General features: G+C 47.0%; 1 protein-coding gene across 1 annotated transcript in view; it reads left to right on the forward strand.

Annotated features, from left to right (window-relative positions):
* Window positions 1-20,887, forward strand: part of LOC123739588 (sorting nexin-30) — a 48,788-nt gene extending 27,901 nt beyond the window's left edge. The window contains exons 5-7 of the mRNA XM_045713906.1: window positions 7,909-8,001; window positions 9,496-9,651; window positions 19,436-20,887. Of these exons, the coding sequence (XP_045569862.1) occupies window positions 7,909-8,001; window positions 9,496-9,651; window positions 19,436-19,513 (327 nt within the window). The 3' untranslated portion in view covers window positions 19,514-20,887. The remainder of the gene's footprint in view (window positions 1-7,908; window positions 8,002-9,495; window positions 9,652-19,435) is intronic.
* The last annotated feature ends 2,998 nt before the right edge of the window (window positions 20,888-23,885 follow it).

Consider the following 23,885-nt stretch of genomic DNA (forward strand, 5'->3'; position numbering starts at 1 on the left):
ACTCAGGCTTGCCACAACAAAGAGCTTAAAATACTTATTAAGAGACATTTCAGCTTTTCATTTTTGATTTAATTTGTCAAAATTGTGAAAAACATAATTCCACATTGACATTATGGGGTACTGTACTGTATGTAGGCCAGTTATAATGTAGGCCAGTAATCGTTTGCATTTTAATCCATTTTAAAATTCATACTGTAACACAACAACATGTGGAAACAGCCAAGGGGTGAGAATACTCTCTCTCTCTAAAGTCATCTCATCTGCCAGACTGCTGAGGAAAGCAGACTTTCACCACATCAGGATGTGTCACTTCCTCTTTCCCTAGAATTATTTTTGCTGACCAGTCATGTTTGTGTTGAGAAAGAATGAGAGCTGGCTTGGGGTTTAGGGTTTCTTCAGGCACTACAATTTGGTGTTTATCTCTGGTTTTCACTTCCACCCATCCTAACCCTAACCTGTCATTGTTTAAGTTTTAGATTGGTATATCAAAACAAAAGAACTAAAAATATACAGTGCCTTGCAAAAGTGTTCAGACCTCTTGTATTTCTTCTCATTTTATTGTGCTACAAAGTGGGAACAAAATGTATATAATTGTCCGTTTTTGTTAACAGTATACACAAAATACTCTCAAAGTGGAAGAAAAATTCTGTATTTTTTTCCAATTTAAAGATTCATAAAAAAATAACTCAAATATAATCGTTGCATAAGTATTCAGCCCCTTTGTTTAGGCAAGCGTAAATTAGTTCAGGACTAAAATGTGACTTAACAAATCACATAAGTTATAAAAATCAAATCAGATTTTATTTGTCACATGCACCAAATACAACAGTGAAATGCTTACTTACAAGCCCTTAACCAACAATGCAGTTTTAATAAAATAAAATATACAACAAATAATTAAGGAGAAACAATAAAATAACAGTAGCGAGGCTACATACATGGTACAGAGTCAATGTGGAGGCTATATACAGGGTATTACGGTACAGAGTCAATGTGGAGGCTATATACAGGGTATTACGGTACAGAGTCAATGTGGAGGCTATATACAGGGTGTTACGGTACAGAGTCAATGTGGAGGCTATATACAGGGTGTTACGGTACAGAGTCAATGTGGAGGCTATATACAGGGTATTACGGTACAGAGTCAATGTGGAGGCTATATACAGGGTGTTACGGTACAGAGTCAATGTGGAGGCTATATACAGGGGGTACCGGTACAGAGTCAATGTGGAGGCTATATACAGGGGGTACCGGTACAGAGTCAATGTGGAGGCTATATACAGGGGGTACCGGTACAGAGTCAATGTGGAGGCTATATACAGGGGGTACCGGTACAGAGTCAATGTGGAGGCTATATACAGGGGGTACCGGTACAGAGTCAATGTGGAGGCTATATACAGGGTATTACGGTACAGAGTCAATGTGGAGGCTATATACAGGGTGTTACGGTACAGAGTCAATGTGGAGGCTATATACAGGGGGTACCGGTACAGAGTCAATGTGGAGGCTATATACAGGGGGTACCGGTACAGAGTCAATGTGGAGGCTATATACAGGGTATTATGGTACAGAGTCAATGTGGAGGCTATATACAGGGTGTTATGGTACAGAGTCAATGTGGAGGCTATATACAGGGTATTATGGTACAGAGTCAATGTGGAGGCTATATACAGGGTGTTACGATACAGAGTCAATGTGGAGGCTATATACAGGGTGTTACGGTACAGAGTCAATGTGGAGGCTATATACAGGGTGTTACGATACAGAGTCAATGTGGAGGCTATATACAGGGTGTTACGGTACAGAGTCAATGTGGAGGCTATATACAGGGTATTACGGTACAGAGTCAATGTGGAGGCTATATACAGGGGGTACCGGTACAGAGTCAATGTGGAGGCTATATACAGGGGGTACCGGTACAGAGTCAATGTGGTGGCTATATACAGGGTGTTACGGTACAGAGTCAATGTGGAGGCTATATACAGGGGGTACCGGTACAGAGTCAATGTGGAGGCTATATACAGGGGGTACCGGTACAGAGTCAATGTGGAGGCTATATACAGGGGGTACCGGTACAGAGTCAATAGAGAGACTATATACAGGGGGTACCGGTCCAGAGTCATTGTGGAGGCTATATACAGGGGCTACCGGTCCAGAGTCATTGTGCGGGGGCACCGGTTAGTTGAGGTAATTGAGGTCATATGTACATGTAGGTAGAGTTAAAACCTCTTATATCTAGATGTTCCGCTAGCGGAACGCCTCACCAATATCCAATGGTAGAGCGTGGCGTGAATTACAAATACCTCAAAAATGCAAAAACTTCAATTTTTAAAACATATGACTATTTTACACCATTTTAAAGACAATACTCTCCTTTACCACACTGTCCGATTTCAAAAAGGCTTTACAGCGAAAGCAAAACATTAGATTATGTCAGCAGAGTACCCAGCCAGAAATAATCACACACACATTTTTCAAGCTAGCATATAATTTCACATAAACCCAAACCACAGCTAAATGCAGCACTAACCTTTAATGATCTTCATCAGATGACAACCCAGGACATTATGTTATACAATACATGCATGTTTTGTTCAATCAAGTTCATATTTATAAAAAAAAAACAGCTTTTTACATTAGCATGTTTTGTTCAGAACTAGCATACCCACCGAAAACTTCCGGTGAATTTACTAAATTACTCACGATAAACGTTCACAAAAAACATAACAATTATTTTAAGAATTATAGATACAGAACTCCTTTATGCAATCGCGGTGTCCGATTTTTAAAATAGGTTTTCGGCGAAAGCACATTTTGCAATATTCTGAGTAGATAGCCCGGCATCACAGTGCTAGCTATTTTGACACCCACCAAGTTTGGCCCTCACCAAACTAAGATTTACTATAAGAAAAATTTGATTACCTTTGCTGTTCTTCGTCAGAATGCTCTCCCAGGACTTCTACTTCAACACCCAATGTTGTTTTGGTTCCAAATAATCCATAGTTATATCCAAATAGCTGCGTTTTGTTCTTGCGTTCAAGACACTATCCGAAGGGTAAAGAAGGGTGACGAGCACGACGCGTTTCGTGACAAAAAATGTAATATTCCATTACCGTACTTCGAAGCATGTCAAACGCTGTTTAAAATCAATTTTTATGCTATTTTTCTCGTAAAATAGCGATAATATTCCAACCGGGAGACGTTGTATCCGTTAAAACACTGAAAATAGAAAATGGAGTCATCACATGCACGCGCGCACCAGTGTCATTGTTCTCAGAACGACCACCTTCCATAACCCCTACTGTTTATCGCCCAGTGACTGCAGAGTCATCATTCAACGTTCTGGCGCCTTCTGAGAGCCTATGGGAGCCTTAGAAAATGTCACGTTACAGCAGAGATCCTGTATTTTCGATAAAGAGGCTACAGAAGGCCAAGAAATGGTCAGACAGGGCACTTCCCATATAGAATCTTCTCAGGTTTTTGCCTGCCATATGAGTTCTGTTATACTAACAGACACCATTCAAACAGTTTTAGAAACTTTAGGGTGTTTTCTATCCAAATCTAATAATTATATGCATTTTCTAGTTTCTGGGCAGGAGTAATAACCAGATTAAATCGGGTACGTTTTTTATCCGGCCGTGAAAATACTGCCCCCTATCCATAACAGGTTAAAGTGACTTTGCATACATGATAAACGGAGAATAGCAGCAGCGTAAAAATGGCGGCTGTTACAAATAGTCCGGGTAGCCATTTAATGAACTGTTCAAGAGTCGTATGGTTTGTGGGTAGAAGCTGTTAAGAAGACTGGACTCTGTGTGAAATAATAGGGGTTGACATGATTTTTAAAACACTAACCCTTCTGTCCCCCATACATACATCTGTAAGTCCCTCAGTGAAGTTTTGAACTTAAAGCACAGATTCAACAACAAAGACCCAGGGATCTTTCCGAAAGCCTCATAAAGAAGGGCAGTGATTTGGTAAATGATTAACAATAACAAATTAGACATTGAATATCTCTTTAAGTTAATAATTATGCTGTGCATTATGTATTAAACCACCCAAACACCTCAAAGATACAGTCCTCCTTCTGAGCCGCAGGACAGGAATGAAACTGCTCAGGCCATTGGGGATTTTAAAATGGCTACTGTGTTCAATGGCTGTGATAGGAGAGAACTGAGGATGGATCAACAACATTGTAGTGACTCCACAATAATGATCTAAATGACAGAGTGAAACATGCATGTTGTATGCAACAAGGCACTAAAGTAATACTGCAACAACAACGACAACAACATGGCAAAGGAATACACTTTCTGGCCTAAATGCAAAGCCTTATGTTTGGGGCAAATCCAACACAACACTGAGTACCACTCTTCATATTTTCAAGCATGGTAGTGGCTGCATCATGTTATGGGTATGCTTGACCTCGGGAAATACTGGGGAGTTTTTCAGGATAAAAAGAAACTGGATAGGGCTAAGCACAGGCAAAATCCTAGAGGAAAACCTGGTTGTCTACTTTCCACCAGACACTGGCAGAGGAATTCACGTTTCAGCAGGACAATAACCTACAACACAAGGTCAAATATACACTGAAGTTGCTTACCAAGAAGACAGTGACCAAGTTACAGTTGCTTGAAATACTTATGGCAAGGCTTAAATTGCTGTCTAGCCATAATCAATATTAATAGGCAAATATTGTAGGCTTGTGCGAACTAGCTTATTTAGTAGCTAGCTCGCTATCTAGCTAAGTGGTTAGCGTCTTCCAGAATTAAACATTCGCTTGGTAACAGCAGTGAATCCCCTCCTGGATCATGAACCTTGCTGGCTAATATTTGTTTTGTGCGTGCAGCAAACTGAGTAGCAATTCTGAGTTACTTTTATACTTGTTTAGGTCAGAAATTGTACAAAATGTTTGCAAAGCGCTCATTAGCATTTAGTTAGCATTCTCTATGAGGATTCCTTATTGCTTGTTAGCATTTTGTTAGCATTCTGGTAAGTGACGTTTTTTTTTTGGCTTTGAATATTTGTACTTTTTAAATAAATACCTGCAGTCGGTAATAGATAAAGCAGATTGCGTTCATCATTTCGCCCGTTAGATAACTTTTCATTATTAACCAGTATTAGTTTCCCAAAACAGCGCTTTGAGCTGGTCACGTGTGTTTGTTTACAAACAACATGCATAATGGGTACTTCGTAAAGGGTGAGTCACTTCTGCAGCGCAATTTAAGTGAGGTGGTTAACTTACACTTGTATGAAATTCACTATTAATGTTTGCCAGCTATATATCTTATAACTATTAAGTGAACTGTCTAAGATGTGGCAAATACATTCTCTCCAGCTGGGTTTTGCTAACTTGCTAATGTTAGCTAAGGGGCTAAGATTAGCTTGCAAGATCAAGCTTCTTGGTAACTGCAGCAGAGATAATCCCCTCCTGGATTAGGAGCATTCAGAAAGTATTCAGACCCCTTGACTTTTTCCACATTTTGTTACGTTACAGCCTTATTCTAAAATATTTTAGCTATGCTGGCCGATCGTAAACGATTAAGTAAAAAGATCAATACATACAATACAGGGCTCCCGAGTGGCGCAGCGGTCTAAGGCACTGTAGTCCCTGGTTCAAATCCAGGCTGTATCACATCCGGCCGTGATTGGGAGTCCCATAGGACGGTGCACAATCGGCCCAGCGTCGTCCGGGTTTGGCCGGGGTAGGCCGTCATTTTAAATAAGAATTTGTTCTTAACTCACTTGCCTAGTTAAATAAAGGTTAAATAAATGTAAAAAAATCTATCGACACTCAATACTCTATAATAACAAAGCTAAAACAGCCTAGAGTCTTTTTGTGTATGACGCTACAAGCTTGGAAAACCTGTATTTGGGGAGTTTCTCCCATTCTTCTCTGCAGATCCTCTCAAGCTCTGTCAGGTTGGATGGAGAGCGTTGCTGCACAGCTATTTTCAGGTCTCTCCAGAGATGTTCGACCGGGTTCAAGTCCGGGCTCTGGCTGGGCCACTCAAGGACATTCAGAGACTTGTCCCGAAGCCACTCCTGCGTTGTCTTTGCTTTGTGCTTAGGGTCGTTGTCCTGTTGGAAGGTGAACCTTCGCCCCAGTCTGAGGTCCTGAGCGCTCTGGAGCAGGTTTTCATCAAGGATCTCTGTACTTTGCTCCGTTCATCTTTCCTTCTATCCTGACTAGTCTCCCAGTCCCTGCCGCTGAAAAACATCCCCACAGCTTGATGCTGCCACCACCATGCTTCACCGTAGGGATGGTGCCAGGTTTCCTCCAGAAGTGACGCTTGGCATTCAGGCCAAAGAGTTCATTCTTGGTTTCATCAGACCAGAGAATCTTGTTTCTCATGGTCTGAGAGTCTTTTCTTTTGGGGGAGAGAGAGAGGTGTGTGTGTTGAGTGACGGAGACAGCGAGAGTGTGTGAGGAAGGGAGGGACCGCGCGCGCGCGCGTGTGTGTGTGTGTGTGTGTGTGTGTGTGTGTTAACTAAAATAGTAAAGAACATTTCATGCAGTGTTGTCCCCTGACATACAGATCAATATGCATCTCTATTCCTTCCTCTCATTCCTCCAGCCAAATCACAGCTTGGCCTTTGCTTATATGAGAAAATCAGCCATTTTATATGCACTAGTTTATCATGCACTGAATTGTGTGAAGTTAAATTCAGTGTGTTGTATTGAGTAGAGAAGTGTGCAGTTCAGTGACAGGTTTTCGGGGAACGTTTATAAAACGTGAAGGAGATTCCCGGGCGCCAGGGTAACATAATACTAGGCCACTGATTTTTTTTTTTTCCTTCACCATCGTGTTATCGTGATACTCGTATTTAACCTTTATGTAACCTTTATTTAACTTTTATGTAACCTTTATTTAACTTTTATGTAACCTTTATTTAACTTTTATGTAACCTTTATTTAACCTTTATTCAACCTTTATTTAAGCTTTATTTAACTAGGCAAGTAAGTTTAAGAACAAATTTTTATTTACAATGACGGCCTAAACCCGGGTCTGGATACTAACCGGTATCGTGATACTTGGCCTGGTATCGCAGCAAAATCTTGGTATCGTGACAACACTAGTTCACACATTTTTTTTGTATAGTGTACCTGCATAACTTTATGAGCTAGGTTGTCTGTCTTAGTAGTAAATATTTGCATGCGTTTGTTAGCTTTTGCCTAGCATCCACTATGAGAATTCCTTACTACTTGTTATCATTTTGTTAGCATTCTGGTAAGTTAATGGGTTTTTTTTGCGGGCGAGGAAATTGTGCCTCTTGTGTGCCTCTTGTGTGCACTATCAGTAATACCATATATCCCAGGATGGCACAGGTACGGTATGAAGGTATGGACATCTGCATACCACCCAACCATAAAATATTTTACATTCTAGGTGTGCATAGCTCTTAGAGACTTGCCCAAATAGACTCACAGCTTTGAGTCTTACTGACAAAAGGGGTTTTCTAACAGGGAGATGAATACTTATGCAACAACAATATTTAATGTTTTACATTTTTATTAATCTTTAAAAAAAAATATATATATATACTTTTGCGAGGCACTGTATATGTTATTTTTTATTTAATATGAAAACAGATATTAAATGATGATTTTAAACTATGATTTAATTAAGAAGTCTAGATTGCTATTATGAGCATAATGAATGGCTCTAGACAGACTGACTGTGTGCTTTAGTAGTGTCAGTCTAAGTGAGATCTGATGCAGAGAGGGGAGTCTCTGAAGAGCGTGGATGAACCACAACCAGTCTGGGCTGCCAAGTGGCTGTAGCAGTCTGGCCTCTTTCTGCAGCAGGCTGCTTACATCTCTGGTGTGTTTGCTCTGTTCTAAAGGAGATGGGACAGTGTGTGTGTGTGTGTTATATTTAGTCTGCTGTGTTTCTGCTCTGACAGATTGTTCTGAAGAAGCGAGATAACATCCAAGCTGAATACGAATCTAAACTGGAAGCTGCTGCTTTCCGGAAAGAGGAAAGAGCATCAGCCACAGTGAGTCTACTCTACTGAACTATTTCCTAGCCTGGTCTCAGATATGTTTTGTTTATTTATCAACTCCTATGGTCATTTCCTAGCCTGGTCTCAGATATGTTTTGTTTATTTATCAACTCCTATGGTCATTTCCTAGCCTGGTCTCAGATATGTTTCGTTTATTTATCAACTCCTATGGTCATTTCCTAGCCTGGTCTCAGATATGTTTTGTTTATTTATCAACTCCTATGGTCATTTCCTAGCCTGGTCTCAGATATGTTTTGTTTATTTATCAACTCCTATGGTCATTTCCTAGCCTGGTCTCAGATATGTTTTGTTTATTTATCAACTCCTATGGTCATTTCCTAGCCTGGTCTCAGATATGTTTTGTTTATTTATCAACTCCTATGGTCATTTCCTAGCCTGGTCTCAGATATGTTTTGTTTATTTATCAACTCCTATGGTCATTTCCTAGCCTGGTCTCAGATATGTTTTGTTTATTTATCAACTCCTATGGTCATTTCCTAGCCTGGTCTCAGATCTGTTTGTGCTGTCTATATGGTCATTACCTAGCTATAACAATGTACTTAAAATTTTATTTGATTAACTTACAACTCTGTATACTGTCAATGCTAATGCTAACAATCTATGTTTTTCCCTAACTATTCATTTAGACTATTTTTGCGTAATGCTATGCCCATTGTAATGTGTTCAGAGCGTAGCCACATGCCCTGTAGTGCCTTGATTAGTTCTGTTTCCTGTCCCCTCCCTACAGCAGTTGCTTAGTTCTGTTTCCTGTCCCCTCCCTACAGCAGGTGATTAGTTCTGTTTCCTGTCCCCTCCTTACAGCAGGTGATTAGTTCTGTTTCCTGTCCCCTCCCTACAGCAGGTGATTAGTTCTGTTTCCTGTCCCCTCCCTACAGCAGGTGATTAGTTCTGTTTCCTGTCCCCTCCCTACAGCAGGTGCTTAGTTCTGTTTCCTGTCCCCTCCCTACAGCAGGTGATTAGTTCTGTTTCCTGTCCCCTCCCTACAGCAGGTGATTAGTTCTGTTTCCTGTCCCCTCCCTACAGCAGGTGCTTAGTTCTGTTTCCTGTCCCCTCCTTACAGCAGTTGCTTAGTTCTGTTTCCTGTCCCCTCCCTACAGCAGGTGCTTAGTTCTGTTTCCTGTCCCCTCCCTACAGCAGGTGATTAGTTCTGTTTCCTGTCCCCTCCCTACAGCAGGTGATTAGTTCTGTTTCCTGTCCCCTCCCTACAGCAGTTGCTTAGTTCTGTTTCCTGTCCCCTCCCTACAGCAGGCGCTTAGTTCTGTTTCCTGTCCCCTCCCTACAGCAGGTGATTAGTTCTGTTTCCTGTCCCCTCCTTACAGCAGTTGCTTAGTTCTGTTTCCTGTCCCCTCCCTACAGCAGGTGCTTAGTTCTGTTTCCTGTCCCCTCCCTACAGCAGGTGATTAGTTCTGTTTCCTGTCCCCTCCCTACAGCAGGTGCTTAGTTCTGTTTCCTGTCCCCTCCCTACAGCAGGTGCCTACAGACGTGGAGAAGTGCCATGACAGAGTGGAGTGTTGCAATGCTGACCTGAAGTCAGACTGGGACCGCTGGCAAAACAACAAGAGACAAGACTTCAGACAGCTACTCACTGGCATGGCCGACCACAACATCCAGTACTATGAGAAGGTAAGAGGGCCGACCACAACATCCAGGACTATGAGAAGGTAAGAGGGCCGACCACAACATCCAGTACTATGAGAAGGTAAGAGGGCCGACCACAACATCCAGTACTATGAGAAGGTAAGAGGGCCAACCACAACATCCAGTACTATGAGAAGGTAAGAGGGCCGACCACAACATCCAGTACTATGAGAAGGTAAGAGGGCCGACCACAACATCCAGGACTATGAGAAGGTAAGAGGGCCGACCACAACATCCAGTACTATGAGAAGGTAAGAGGGCCGACCACAACATCCAGGACTATGAGAAGGTAAGAGGGCCGACCACAACATCCAGTACTATGAGAAGGTAAGAGGGCCGACCACAACATCCAGTACTATGAGAAGGTAAGAGGGCCGACCACAACATCCAGGACTATGAGAAGGTAAGAGGGCCGACCACAACATCCAGGACTATGAGAAGGTAAGAGGGCCGACCACAACATCCAGGACTATGAGAAGGTAAGAGGGCCGACCACAACATCCAGTACTATGAGAAGGTAAGAGGGCAGACCACAACATCCAGTACTATGAGAAGGTAAGAGGGGAGATGACCCACTGCCTTTTTGTTATAATATATCTAATTGTCCCTTACCAAAATCTTAAACCCAACCCAGACCTTATCTTGACCATGGTAAATGGTTTGTCATGGTTTTCTTGGTGTAACCCAGGTGATCATAGGTCAACTAGAAGAAAATGGTCTCAGCTCTTATTTCTTCTCTAGTCTCTCTAGTACCTCTACTTCCTCCTCTAGTACCTCTACTTCCTCCTCTAGTACCTCTACTTCCTCCTCTAGTACCTCTACTACCTCCTCTAGTACCTCTACCTCCTCCTCTAGTACCTCTACTTCCTCCTCTAGTACCTCCTGTAGTACCTCCTCTAGTACCTCTACTACCTCCTGTAGTACCTCTACTACCTCCTCTAGTACCTCTACTACCTCCTGTAGTACCTCTACCTCCTCCTCTAGTACCTCCTGTAGTACCTCTACTACCTCCTCTAGTACCTCTACTACCTCCTGTAGTACCTCTACTTCCTCCTCTAGTACCTCCTGTAGTACCTCTACTTCCTCCTCTAGTACCTCCTGTAGTACCTCTACTTCCTCCTCTAGTACCTCTACTTCCTCCTCTAGTACCTCTACTTCCTCCTCTAGTACCTCTACTTCCTCCTCTAGTACCTCCTGTAGTACCTCTACTTCCTCCTCTAGTACCTCCTCTAGTACCTCTACTACCCCCTGTAGTACCTCCTGTAGTACCTCTACTACCCCCTATACTTCCTCCTGTAGTACCTGTAGTACCTCTAGTTCCTCCTGTAGTACCTCTACTACCCCCTGTAGTACCTCCTGTAGTACCTCTACTTCCTCCTGTAGTACCTCTACCTCCTCCTGTAGTACCTCTACCTCCTCCTGTAGTACCTACTGTAGTACCTCTAGTTCCTTTTCTAGTACCTCCTGTAGTTCCTCCTGTAGTATCTCTAGTTTGTCCTGTAGAAACTCCTGTAGTACCTCTAGTCTCTCTAGTACCTCCTGTAGTACCTATAGTACCTCCTGTAGTACCTCTAGTCTCTCTAGTACCTCCTGTAGTACCTATAGGACCTCCTGTAGTACCTGTAGTCTCTCTAGTACCTCCTGTAGTACCTATAGTACCTTCTGTAGTACCTCCTGTAGTACCTCTAGTCTCTCTAGTCTCTCTAGTACCTCCTGTAGTACCTATAGTACCTCCTGTAGTACCTCTAGTCTCTCTAGTACCTCCTGTAGTACCTATAGTACCTCCTGTAGTACCTCTAGTCTCTCTAGTACCTCTAGTACCTTCTGTAGTCCTTCTAGTACCTCCTGTAGTAACTCTAGTACCTCCTGTAGTAACTCTAGTACCTCCTGTAGTAACTCTAGTACCTCCTGTAGTACCTCTAGTCCTTCTTGTATCTCTTCCCACATCCCTCTTGGCCCAGGCCCTGGAATGTATCACAGCTACACTATATATAGAAAAGGATGTGGACACTCCTTCAAATGAGTGGATTCTGCTATTTCAGCCACACCCGTTGCTGACTGGTGTATAAAATCGACCACACAGCCATGCAATCTCCATAGACAAACATTGTCAGTAGAATGGCCTTACTGAAGAGCTCAGTGACTTTCAACGTGGCACCGTCATAGGATGCCACCTTTCCAACAAGCCCTGTTAGAGCTGCCCCGGTCAACTATAAGTGCTGTTATTGTGAAGTGGAAATGTCTAGGAGCAACAACGGCTCAGCTGCGAAGTGGTAGGCCACACAAGCTCACAGAATGGGACCGGTGAGTGCTGAAGCTCGTGCCGTGTAAAAATCATTGTAACACTCACTACCAAGTTCCAAACTGCCTCTGGAAGCAACGTCAGCACAAGAACTGTTTGTCGGGAGCCTCATGAAATGGGTTTCCATGGCCGAGCAGCCGCACACAAGCCTAAGATCACCATGCGCAATGCCAAGCGTCGGCCGGAGTGGTGTAAAGCTCGCCGACATTGGACTCTGGAGCACTGGAAACGCATTCTCTGGAGTGATGAATCACTCTTCACCATCTGGCAGTCCGATGAACGAATCTGGGTTTGGCATATGCCAGGAGAACGCTACCATACTGCCAACTGTAAAGTTTGGTGGAGGAGGAATAATGGTCTGGGGCTGTTTTTCATAGTTCCGGCTAGGCCCCTTAGTTCCAGTGAAGGGAAATCATAACGCTACAGCATACAATGACATTCTAGACGATTCTAGTCCGAATCAACATTCGCGTAATAATAAAGAATTCCCCTTGACCACGCATTCTTTCTCATTGACCCCCAAAACAGCCAACTTCGTCACACAGAAAAAACAAAACAGGCCCGAAGAGCTTCTGTGTTGTTCACCTACAGTTCACAATGCTCCCACGTAGGGAAATGGAGCCCGCGAGAAGAGCCCTGTGGCTTCAGGCTATTCGGCATTGGAGAGGGGGGACCAGGTGTCCAAGTAGGTTACACGTAGCTATGTGTGTGGAAAATATTTTATCACAGGTAAGACATTTAGGGCCTACTCCCCTCCTCCTCCTCCTCCTCCTCCTCCCGGCTACCCTGCCGCCTCTACACTCTAACCACTAGACTACCTGCCGCCCCTACACTCTAACCACTAGGCTACCTGCCGCCCCTCCACTCTAACCACTAGGCTACCTGCCGCCCCTCCACTCTAACCACTAGGCTACCTGCCGCCTCTACACTCTAACCACTAGGCTACCTGCCGCCTCTACACTCTAACCACTAGGCTACCTGCCTCCTCTACACTCTAACCACTAGGCTACCTGCCGCCTCTACACTCTAACCACTAGACTACTTGCCGCCCCTACACTCTAACCACTAGACTACCTGCCGCCTCTACACTCTAACCACCTGGCTACCTGCCTCCCCTACACTCTAACCACTAGGCTACCTGCCGCCCCTCCACTCTAACCACTAGGCTACCTGCCGCCTCTACACTCTAACCACTAGACTACCTGCCGCCTCTACACTCTAACCACTAGGCTACCTGCCGCTTCTACACTCTAACCACTAGGCTACCTGCCGCCTCTACACTCTAACCACTAGACTACCTGCCGCCCCTACACTCTAACCACTAGGCTACCTGCCGCCCTCCACTCTAACCACTAGGCTACCTGTCGCCCCTACACTCTAACCGCTAGGCTACCTGCCGCCCTACACTCTAACCGCTAGGCTACCTGCCGCCCCTCCACTCTAACCGCTAGGCTACCTGCCGCCCTACACTCTAACCGCTAGGCTACCTGCCGCCCCTACACTCTAACCACTAGGCTACCTGCCGCCCCTACACTCTAACCGCTAGGCTACCTGCCGCCCCTACACTCTAACCACTAGGCTACCTGCCGCCTCTACACTCTAACCACTAGACTACCTGCCACCCCTACACTCTAACCACTAGACTACCTGCCGCCTCTACACTCTAACCACTAGGCTACCTGCCTCCTCTACACTCTAACCACTAGGCTACCTGCCTCCTCTACACTCTAACCACTAGGCTACCTGTCTCCTCTACACTCTAACCACTAGGCTACCTGCCTCCTCTACACTCTAACCACTAGGCTACCTGCCTCCCCTACACTCTAACCACTAGGCTACCTGCCTCCTCTACACTCTAACCACTAGGCTACCTGCCTCCTCTACACTCTAACCACTAGGCTACCTGCCTCCTCTACACTCTAACCACTAGGCTACCTGCCTCCTCTACACTCTAACCACTAGGCTACCTGCCTCCCCTACACTCTAACCACTAGACTACCTGCCTCCTCTACACTCTAACCACTAGGCTACCTGCCTCCCCTACACTCTAACCACTAGACTACCTGCCTCCTCTACACTCTAACCACTAGGCTACCTGCCGCCTCTACACTCTAACCACTAGGCTACCTGCCGAACCTACACTCTAACCACTAGGCTACCTGCCACCCCTCCACTCTAACCACTAGGCTACCTGCCACCCCTCCACTCTAACCACTAGGCTACCTGCCTCCTCTACACTCTAACCACTAGGCTACCTGCCTCCCCTACACTCTAACCACTAGGCTACCTGCCTCCTCCACACTCTAACCACTAGGCTACCTGCCTCCCCTACACTCTAACCACTAGGCTACCTGCCTCCTCTACACTCTAACCACTAGGCTACCTGCCACCCCTCCACTCTAACCACTAGACTACCTGCCTCCCCTACACTCTAACCACTAGACTACCTGCCTCCTCTACACTCTAACCACTAGGCTACCTGCCTCCTCTACACTCTAACCACTAGGCTACCTGCCACCTCTACACTCTAACCACTAGGCTACCTGCCTTCTCTACACTCTAACCACTAGGCTACCTGCCTCCTCTACACTCTAACCACTAGGCTACCTGCCTCCTCTACACTCTAACCACTAGGCTACCTGCCTCCTCTACTCTCTAACCACTAGGCTACCTGCCTCCTCTACACTCTAACCACTAGACTACCTGCCACCTCTACACTCTAACCACTAGGCTACCTGCCTCCTCTACACTCTAACCACTAGACTACCTGCCACCTCTACACTCTAACCACTAGACTACCTGCCACCTCTACACTCTAACCACTAGACTACCTGCCTCCTCTACACTCTAACCACTAGGCTACCTGCCTCCTCTACACTCTAACCACTAGGCTACCTGCCACCTCTACACTCTAACCACTAGGCTACCTGCCTTCTCTACACTCTAACCACTAGGCTACCTGCCTCCTCTACACTCTAACCACTAGGCTACCTGCCTCCTCTACACTCTAACCACTAGGCTACCTGCCACCTCTACACTCTAACCACTAGTCTACCTGCCTCCTCTACACTCTAACCACTAGGCTACCTGCCACCTCTACACTCTAACCACTAGGCTACCTGCCTCCTCTACACTCTAACCACTAGACTACCTGCCACCTCTACACTCTAACCACTAGACTACCTGCCACCTCTACACTCTAACCACTAGACTACCTGCCTCCCCTACACTCTAACCACTAGGCTACCTGCCACCTCTACACTCTAACCACTAGACTACCTGCCTCCTCTACACTCTAACCACTAGGCTACCCTGCCACCTCTACACTCTAACCACTAGGCTACCTGCCTTCTCTACACTCTAACCACTAGGCTACCTGCCTCCTCTACACTCTAACCACTAGACTACCTGCCTCCTCTACACTCTAACCACTAGGCTACCTGCCTCCTCTACACTCTAACCACTAGGCTACCTGCCACCTCTACACTCTAACCACTAGGCTACCTGCCTTCTCTACACTCTAACCACTAGGCTACCTGCCTCCTCTACACTCTAACCACTAGACTACCTGCCACCTCTACACTCTAACCACTAGACTACCTGCCTCCCCTACACTCTAACCACTACACTACCCTGCCTCCTCTACACTCTAACCACTAGTCTACCTGCCTCCTCTACACTCTAACCACTAGGCTACCTGCCACCTCTACACTCTAACCACTAGACTACCTGCCTCCTCTACTCTCTAACCACTAGGCTACCTGCCTCCTCTACACTCTAACCACTAGACTACCTGCCTCCTCTACACTCTAACCACTAGACTACCTGCCTCCCCTACACTCTAACCACTAGGCTACCTGCCTCCTCTACACTCTAACCACTAGGCTACCTGCCTCCTCTACACTCTAACCACTAGGCTACCTGCCTCCTCTACACTCTAACCACTAGGCTACCTGCCACCTCTACACTCTAACCACTAGGCTACCTGCCTCCTCTCCACTCTAACCACTAGGCTACCTGCCTCCTCTACACTCAAACCACTAGGCTACCTGCCTCCTCTACACTCTAACCACTAGGCTACCTGCCTCCTCTACACTCTAACCACTAGGCTACCTGCCACCTCTACACTCTAACCACTAGACTACCTGCCTCCTCTACACTCTAACCACTAGGCTACCTGCCTCCCCTCCACTCTAACCACTAGGCTACCTGCCTCCTCTACACTCTAACCACTAGGCTACCTGCCTCCTCTACACTCTAACCACTAGGCTACCTGCCACCTCTACACTCTAACCACTAGACTACCTGCCTCCTCTACACTCTAACCACTAGGCTACCTGCCTCCTCTACACTCTAACCACTAGGCTACCTGCCTCCTCTCCACTCTAACCACTAGGCTACCTGCCTCCTCTACACTCTAACCACTAGGCTACCTGCCACCTCTACACTCTAACCACTAGACTACCTGCCACCTCTACACTCTAACCACTAGGCTACCTGCCTCCCCTCCACTCTAACCACTAGGCTACCTGCCGCCTCTACACTCTAACCACTAGGCTACCTGCCTCCTCTACACTCTAACCACTAGGCTACCTGCCGCCCCTCCACTCCGCCCCTCCACTCCACTCCAACACTCATTATTTACAGATAGCCAGGGACAGACTCCAACACTCATTATTTACAGATAGCCAGGGAAAGACTCCAACACTCATTATTTACAGATAGCCAGGGACAGACTCCAACACTCATTATTTACAGATAGCCAGGGACAGACTCCAACACTCATTATTTACAGATAGCCAGGGACACACTCCATCACTCATTATTTACAGATAGCCAGGGACAGACTCCAACACTCATTATTTACAGATAGCCAGGGACAGACTCCAACACTCATTATTTACAAAAGATGCATGTGTGTTTAGGCCAGAGGCAGTAGGGATGACCAGGGATGTTCTCTGTTTAGTGAGTCCACCAGATCAGAGGCAGTAGGGATGGCCAGGGATGTTCTCTGTTTAGTGAGTCCTCCAGATCAGAGGCAGTAGGGATGACCAGGGATGTTCTCTGTTTAGTGAGTCCTCCAGATCAGAGGCAGTAGGGACGACCAGGGATGTTCTCTGTTTAGTGAGTCCACCAGATCAGAGGCAGTAGGGATGACCAGGGATGTTCTCTGTTTAGTGAGTCCTCCAGATCAGAGGCAGTAGGGATGACCAGGGATGTTCTCTGTTTAGTGAGTCCTCCAGATCAGAGGCAGTAGGGATGACCAGGGATGTTCTCTGTTTAGTGAGTCCTCCAGATCAGAGGCAGTAGGGATGACCAGGGATGTTCTCTGTTTAGTGAGTCCTCCAGATCAGAGGCGGTAGAGATGCCCAGGGATGTTCTCTGTTTAGTGAGTCCTCCAGATCAGAGGCAGTAGGGATGACCAGGGATGTTCTCTGTTTAGCGAGTCCTCCAGATCAGAGGCAGTAGGGATGACCAGGGATGTTCTCTGTTTAGTGAGTCCGCCAGATCAGAGGCAGTAGGGAGGACCAGGGATGTTCTCTGTTTAGTGAGTCCTCCAGATCAGAGGCAGTAGGGATGACCAGGGATGTTCTCTGTTTAGTGAGTCCTCCAGATCAGAGGCAGTAGGGATGACCAGGGATGTTCTCTGTTTAGTGAGTCCTCCAGATCAGAGGCAGTAGGGAAGACCAAGTGTTCTCTTCATTAATGCGTGAATTTAACCATTTTCCTGTCCTGCTAAGCATTCAAAATGTACTTTTGGTTGTCAGGGAAAAAGTAAAAAAGTATAATATTTCCTTTAGGAATGTAGTGAAGTAAAAGCATTATATATATATATATATATATATATATATATATATATATATATATATATATATATATATATATATATATATATATATAGTAAAGTACACATACCCCCAAAAACGACTTAACTAGTACTTAAAAGTATTTTTACTGAAGTACTTTACACCGCTGTTCTGCTGTTAGAATGTTAGTCAGAATGACTGCTCGTTTGGCTTGAAGGGGGTTTCCCACGAGGCCCAGTGGTTCTGCTGTTAATACATGTCTTTAGTTACAATGTTTTTTTTTGTTTGTATTTATTTAACCAGGTAAGTCATTGAAAACACATTATCTTTATGATGACCACGAGGGAGCAAGCGACATACAAACCCATATTATACTGTCTCTGTGTTGCAGTGCTAAGCAGCTTCTCCTTTCTCTCTGTCGTCTCTCTCTGTCTTCTCTCTCTCTGTTGTCTTTCCTCTCTCCCTCTCCTCTCCTCTCTCCCTCTCCTCTCTCTCTCCCTTTCTCTCCCTCCTCTCTCTCTGTCGTCTCTCTCTGTCTTCTCTCTCTGTGTTGTCTTTCCTCTCTCCCTCTCCTCTCTCCCTCTCCTCTCTCTCTCTCCCTTTCTCCCCCTCCTCTCTCTCTGTCGTCTCTCTCTGTCTTCTCTCTCTCTGTTGTCTTTCCTCTCTCCCTCTCCTCTCTCCCTCTCCTCTCTCTCTCTCCCTTTCTCTCCCTCCTCTCTCTCTGTCGTCTCTCTCTGTCTTCTCTCTCTCTGTTGTCTTTCCTCTCTCCCTCTCCTCTCTCTCTCTCCCTTTCTCCCCCTCCTCTCTCTCTGTCGTCTCTCTCTGTCTTCTCTCTCTCTGTTGTCTTTCCTCTCTCCCTCGCCTCTCTCCCTCTCCTCTCTCTCTCCCTTTCTCTCCCTCCTCTCTCTCTGTTGTCTTTCCTCTCTCTCTCCCACTCCCTCTCTCTCCCTCTCCTCTCTCTCCCTCTCTCTCCATCCTCTCTCTCTGTTGTCTTTCCTCTCTCCCTCTCCTCTCTCCTCTCTCTCTCTCTCTCTCCCTCTCCTCTCTCTCTCTCTCTCTCTCCCTCTCCTCTCTCCTCTCTCTGTCGTCTCCCTCTCTCCCCCTCTCTGTTTGTCATACTGTATCTACCTCCTGTCCTTGTCTCGCTCTTTGTTTCATTGCCTTGCAGCATCTCTCTCTCCCTCTCTCCCTCCCCCTCTCTCTCTCTCTTTGTTTCATTGCCTTACAGCATCTCTCTCTCCCCATCTCCCTCCCTCCCCTCTCTCTCTCTCTCTCTCTTTGGTTCAGTGCCTTGCAGCATCTCTCTCCCCATCTCTCTCCCTCCCTCCCCCCTCTCTCTCTCTCTCTCTTTGTTTCAGTGCCAAGCAGCATCTCTCTCTCCCCATCTCTCTCCCTCCCTCCCCCTCTCTCTCTCTCTCTCTTTGTTTCAGTGCCTTGCAGCATCTCTCTCTCCCCATCTCGCTCCCTCCCTCCCCCTCTCTTGTCTCTTTCCCTCCCTCTTTCTCCCCTCTCACTCTGTTGTCTCCCTCTCTATGTCCCCCTCTCTTTCATCTCCCTCTTTCTCTCTCCTCCCCCCTCTCAACCTCTTTCTCTCTCCCTCTAACTCATGTCCTCCTCTCTCCCTCTAACTCATCTCTCCCTCCCACCCTCTGTGTTTCAGTGCCTTGCAGCGTGGGAGTCTGTCATTCCACTATTACGGGACAAGCAGCCACAGGAGACAGAAACGGATGAAGACTGAGAGACTACCGCCTTTCCTCTGGACATTACATCTCAAACACTTCTCTACCTGAGTTACCAGTGTCAACAGACACTCTCAAAGGGAAATTGCCAAGGAAATGAGCCTTTTTGGGTCTACGGACAGAAATCGTTTTTTTTTTTGTTTTGGTGTTTTCTATTTGTGAAACCCAGTCGGTCCGACGTCCCATCTTTCCTGCTGGAATCCACAGAGGAGCAGAGTGGATGAATGATATCATGTCTGTCTGGAAAGCCCATTTTGTTCCTTGTCGCACACCGAACTAGCCTTGGCTGTATTCACTAGAAACCAAACGTGGAAAAACCAGAAAGATACCAGGAGGGACTACTAGAACGTGGCCAATGTGCCGAATGTGACTGTGACATCACAGACGGGCTGGCCGAAGGAAAAGAGAAACTTATATCTACTTTTTTTTTTCCCCCCCCCTGTTGTAATTTTCTAGTCTGTTGAGAAATGTTTGTTGCCAATGATCCTTTTTTATAAACAATGCTGATCTTTTGATTGTCTCTGATTGTCTCTGATGGTCTTCGATGGTCTTCGATGTAGCCTAAAGCCTCTGATAGTCTCTGATAGTCTCTGATGGTCTTCGATGTAGCCTAAAGTCTCTGATAGTCTCTGATGGTCTCTGATAGTCTCTGATGGTCTTCGATGTAGCCTAAAGCCTCTGATAGTCTCTGATGGTCTTCGATGGTCTTCGATGTAGCCTAAAGCCTCTGATAGTCTCTGATGGTCTTCGATGTAGCCTAAAGCCTCTGATGAATGAAGCAGCAGTATCATTGTGTTTCTGTCTGTTTACAGAATGCTGAAGAGCACTAACTGATCCAGCTAGCCTCCTGACCAAACATTTAGAGGAACCTACCTTACTGTTAAACATACCGTCTGACCTCTCCTGGTTGATGTTCTTACACACCAGGGTGTGTTCACTGGTATTCAAACCAGAGCAAGCAGGCTGAAATGGGGGAGAGAATAACCATAACTTATCCAATAACAAACGCTTTGCTTTCATTGCAAAATGTTTTCTGTGCACTAATGAATACACACCTATTCTCTCGTTACAAAGAAACATGAACCGCGAGAGCACACAAGATTTGGTTCTGGGTTGTCAAGATTACACACACACCAGGCACTTCCTCTTGTTCCCAGACACTTCCTCCTGTGCCCAGACTCTTCCTCCTGTTCCCAGACACTTCCTCCTGTTCCCAGACACTTCCTCCTGTTCCCAGACACTTCCTCCTATGCCCAGACACTTCCTCCTGTGCTCAGACACTTCCTCCTGTGCTCAGACTATTCCTCCTGTGCTCAGACACTTCCTCCTGTTCCCAGGCACTTCCTCCTGTTCCCAGACACTTCCTCCTGTTCCCAGACACTTCCTCTTGTTCCCAGACACTTCCTCTTGTTCCCAGACACTTCCTCCTGTTCTCAGACACTTCCTCCTGTGCTCAGACACTTCCTCCTGTTCCCAGACACTTCCTCCTGTGCCCAGACACTTCCTCCTGTTCCCAGACACTTCCTCCTGTTCCCAGGCACTTCCTCCTGTTCCCAGACACTTCCTCCTGTTCCCAGACACTTCCTCCTGTTCCCAGACACTTCCTCCTGTTCCCAGACACTTCCTCCTGTTCCCAGGCACTTCCTCCTGTTCCCAGACACTTCCTCCTGTTCCCAGACACTTCCTCCTGTTCCCAGACACTTCCTCCTGTTCCCAGACACTTCCTCCTGTTCCCAGACACTTCCTCCTTTGCCCAGGCACTTCCTCCTGTTCCCAGACACTTCCTCCTGTTCCCAGACACTTCCTCCTTTGCCCAGGCACTTCCTCCTGTTCCCAGGCACTTCCTCCTGTTCCCAGACACTTCCTCCTGTTCCCAGACTCTTCCTCCTGTGCCCAGACTCTTCCTCCTGTGCTCAGACACTTCCTCCTGTGCTCAGACACTTCCTCCTGTTCCCAGACACTTCCTCCTGTTCCCAGACACTTCCTCCTGTTCCCAGACACTTCCTCCTGTTCCCAGGCACTTCCTCTTGTTCCCAGACACTTCCTCCTTTGCCCAGGCACTTCCTCCTGTGCCCAGACACTTCCTCCTGTTCCCAGACACTTCCTCTTGTTCCCAGACACTTCCTCCTGTTCCCAGACACTTCCTCCTGTTCCCAGACACTTCCTCCTGTTCCCAGACACTTCCTCCTGTTCCCAGACACTTCCTCCTGTTCCCAGGCACTTCCTCCTGTTCCCAGACACTTCCTCCTGTTCCCAGACACTTCCTCCTGTTCCCAGACTCTTCCTCCTATGCCCAGACACTTCCTCCTGTGCTCAGACACTTCCTCCTGTTCCCAGACACTTCCTCCTGTGCCCAGACACTTCCTCCTGTTCTCAGACACTTCCTCCTGTGCTCAGACACTTCCTCCTGCGCTCAGACACTTCCTCCTGTGCCCAGACACTTCCTCCTGTGCTCAGACACTTCCTCCTGTTCCCAGGCACTTCCTCCTATGCCCAGACACTTCCTCCTGTTCCCAGACACTTCCTCCTGTTCCCAGACACTTCCTCCTGTGCTCAGACACTTCCTCCTGTGCCCAGACACTTCCTCCTGTTCTCAGACACTTCCTCCTGGTCCCAGACACTTCCTCCTGGTCCCAGACACTTCCTCCTGGTCCCAGACACTTCCTCCTGTGCTCAGACACTTCCTCCTGTGCTCAGACACTTCCTCCTGCGCTCAGACACTTCCTCCTGTGCTCAGACACTTCCTCCTGCGCTCAGACACTTCCTCCTGTGCTCAGACACTTCCTCCTGTTCCCAGACACTTCCTCCTGTTCCCAGACACTTCCTCCTGTTCCCAGACACTTCCTCCTGTTCCCAGACACTTCCTCCTGTTCCCAGACACTTCCTCCTGTGCCCAGACACTTCCTCCTGTGCCCAGACACTTCCTCCTGTTCCCAGACACTTCCTCCTGTTCCCAGACACTTCCTCCTGGTCCCAGACACTTCCTCCTGTGCTCAGACACTTCCTCCTGTGCTCAGACACTTCCTCCTGTTCCCAGACACTTCCTCCTGTGCTCAGACTCTTCCTCCTGTGCTCAGACTCTTCCTCCTGTGCCCAGACTATTCCTCCTGTGCCCAGACACTTCCTCCTGTTCTCAGACACTTCCTCCTGTGCTCAGACACTTCCTCCTGTGCCCAGACTATTCCTCCTGTGCCCAGACACTTCCTCCTGTTCTCAGACACTTCCTCCTGTGCTCAGACACTTCCTCCTGTGCTCAGACACTTCCTCCTGCGCTCAGACACTTCCTCCTGCGCTCAGACACTTCCTCCTGTGCTCAGACACTTCCTCCTGTTCCCAGACACTTCCTCCTGTTCCCAGACACTTCCTCCTGTTCCCAGACACTTCCTCCTGTGCTCAGACACTTCCTCCTGTTCCCAGACACTTCCTCCTGTTCCCAGACACTTCCTCCTGTGCCCAGACACTTCCTCCTGTTCTCAGACACTTCCTCCTGTGCTCAGACACTTCCTCCTGTGCCCAGACTATTCCTCCTGTGCCCAGACACTTCCTCCTGTTCTCAGACACTTCCTCCTGTGCTCAGACACTTCCTCCTGCGCTCAGACACTTCCTCCTGCGCTCAGACACTTCCTCCTGTGCTCAGACACTTCCTCCTGTTCCCAGACACTTCCTCCTGTTCCCAGACACTTCCTCCTGTGCTCAGACTCTTCCTCCTGTGCTCAGACTCTTCCTCCTGTGCCCAGACTCTTCCTCCTGTGCCCAGACTATTCCTCCTGTGCCCAGACACTTCCTCCTGTTCTCAGACACTTCCTCCTGTGCTCAGACACTTCCTCCTGTGCCCAGACTATTCCTCCTGTGCCCAGACACTTCCTCCTGTTCTCAGACACTTCCTCCTGTGCTCAGACACTTCCTCCTGTGCTCAGACACTTCCTCCTGCGCTCAGACACTTCCTCCTGTGCTCAGACACTTCCTCCTGTGCTCAGACACTTCCTCCTGTGCTCAGACACTTCCTCCTGTTCCCAGACACTTCCTCCTGTTCCCAGACACTTCCTCCTGTTCCCAGACACTTCCTCCTTTGCCCAGGCACTTCCTCCTGTTCCCAGACACTTCCTCCTGTTCCCAGACACTTCCTCCTGTGCCAAATAGTCTGGGGATGAGGTTGAAGTTTAACTGGTGGAATCCATGATTGCGTCCCAAATTTGTATTTCGTTTTTTATTTAACCTTTTATTTAACTAGACAAGTCAGTTAAGAAAAAATTCTTATTTACAATGACAGCCTACCACGGGCCAAACTCGGACATGGGCCAATTGTGCACTGCCCAATGGGACTCTCAATCACAGTCCCTGAATTCGAACCAGGGACTGTAGTGACGTCTC

The sequence above is a fragment of the Salmo salar genome, unplaced genomic scaffold (assembly GCF_905237065.1).
Source record: "Salmo salar unplaced genomic scaffold, Ssal_v3.1, whole genome shotgun sequence".
NCBI classification, from domain to species: domain Eukaryota; kingdom Metazoa; phylum Chordata; class Actinopteri; order Salmoniformes; family Salmonidae; genus Salmo; species Salmo salar.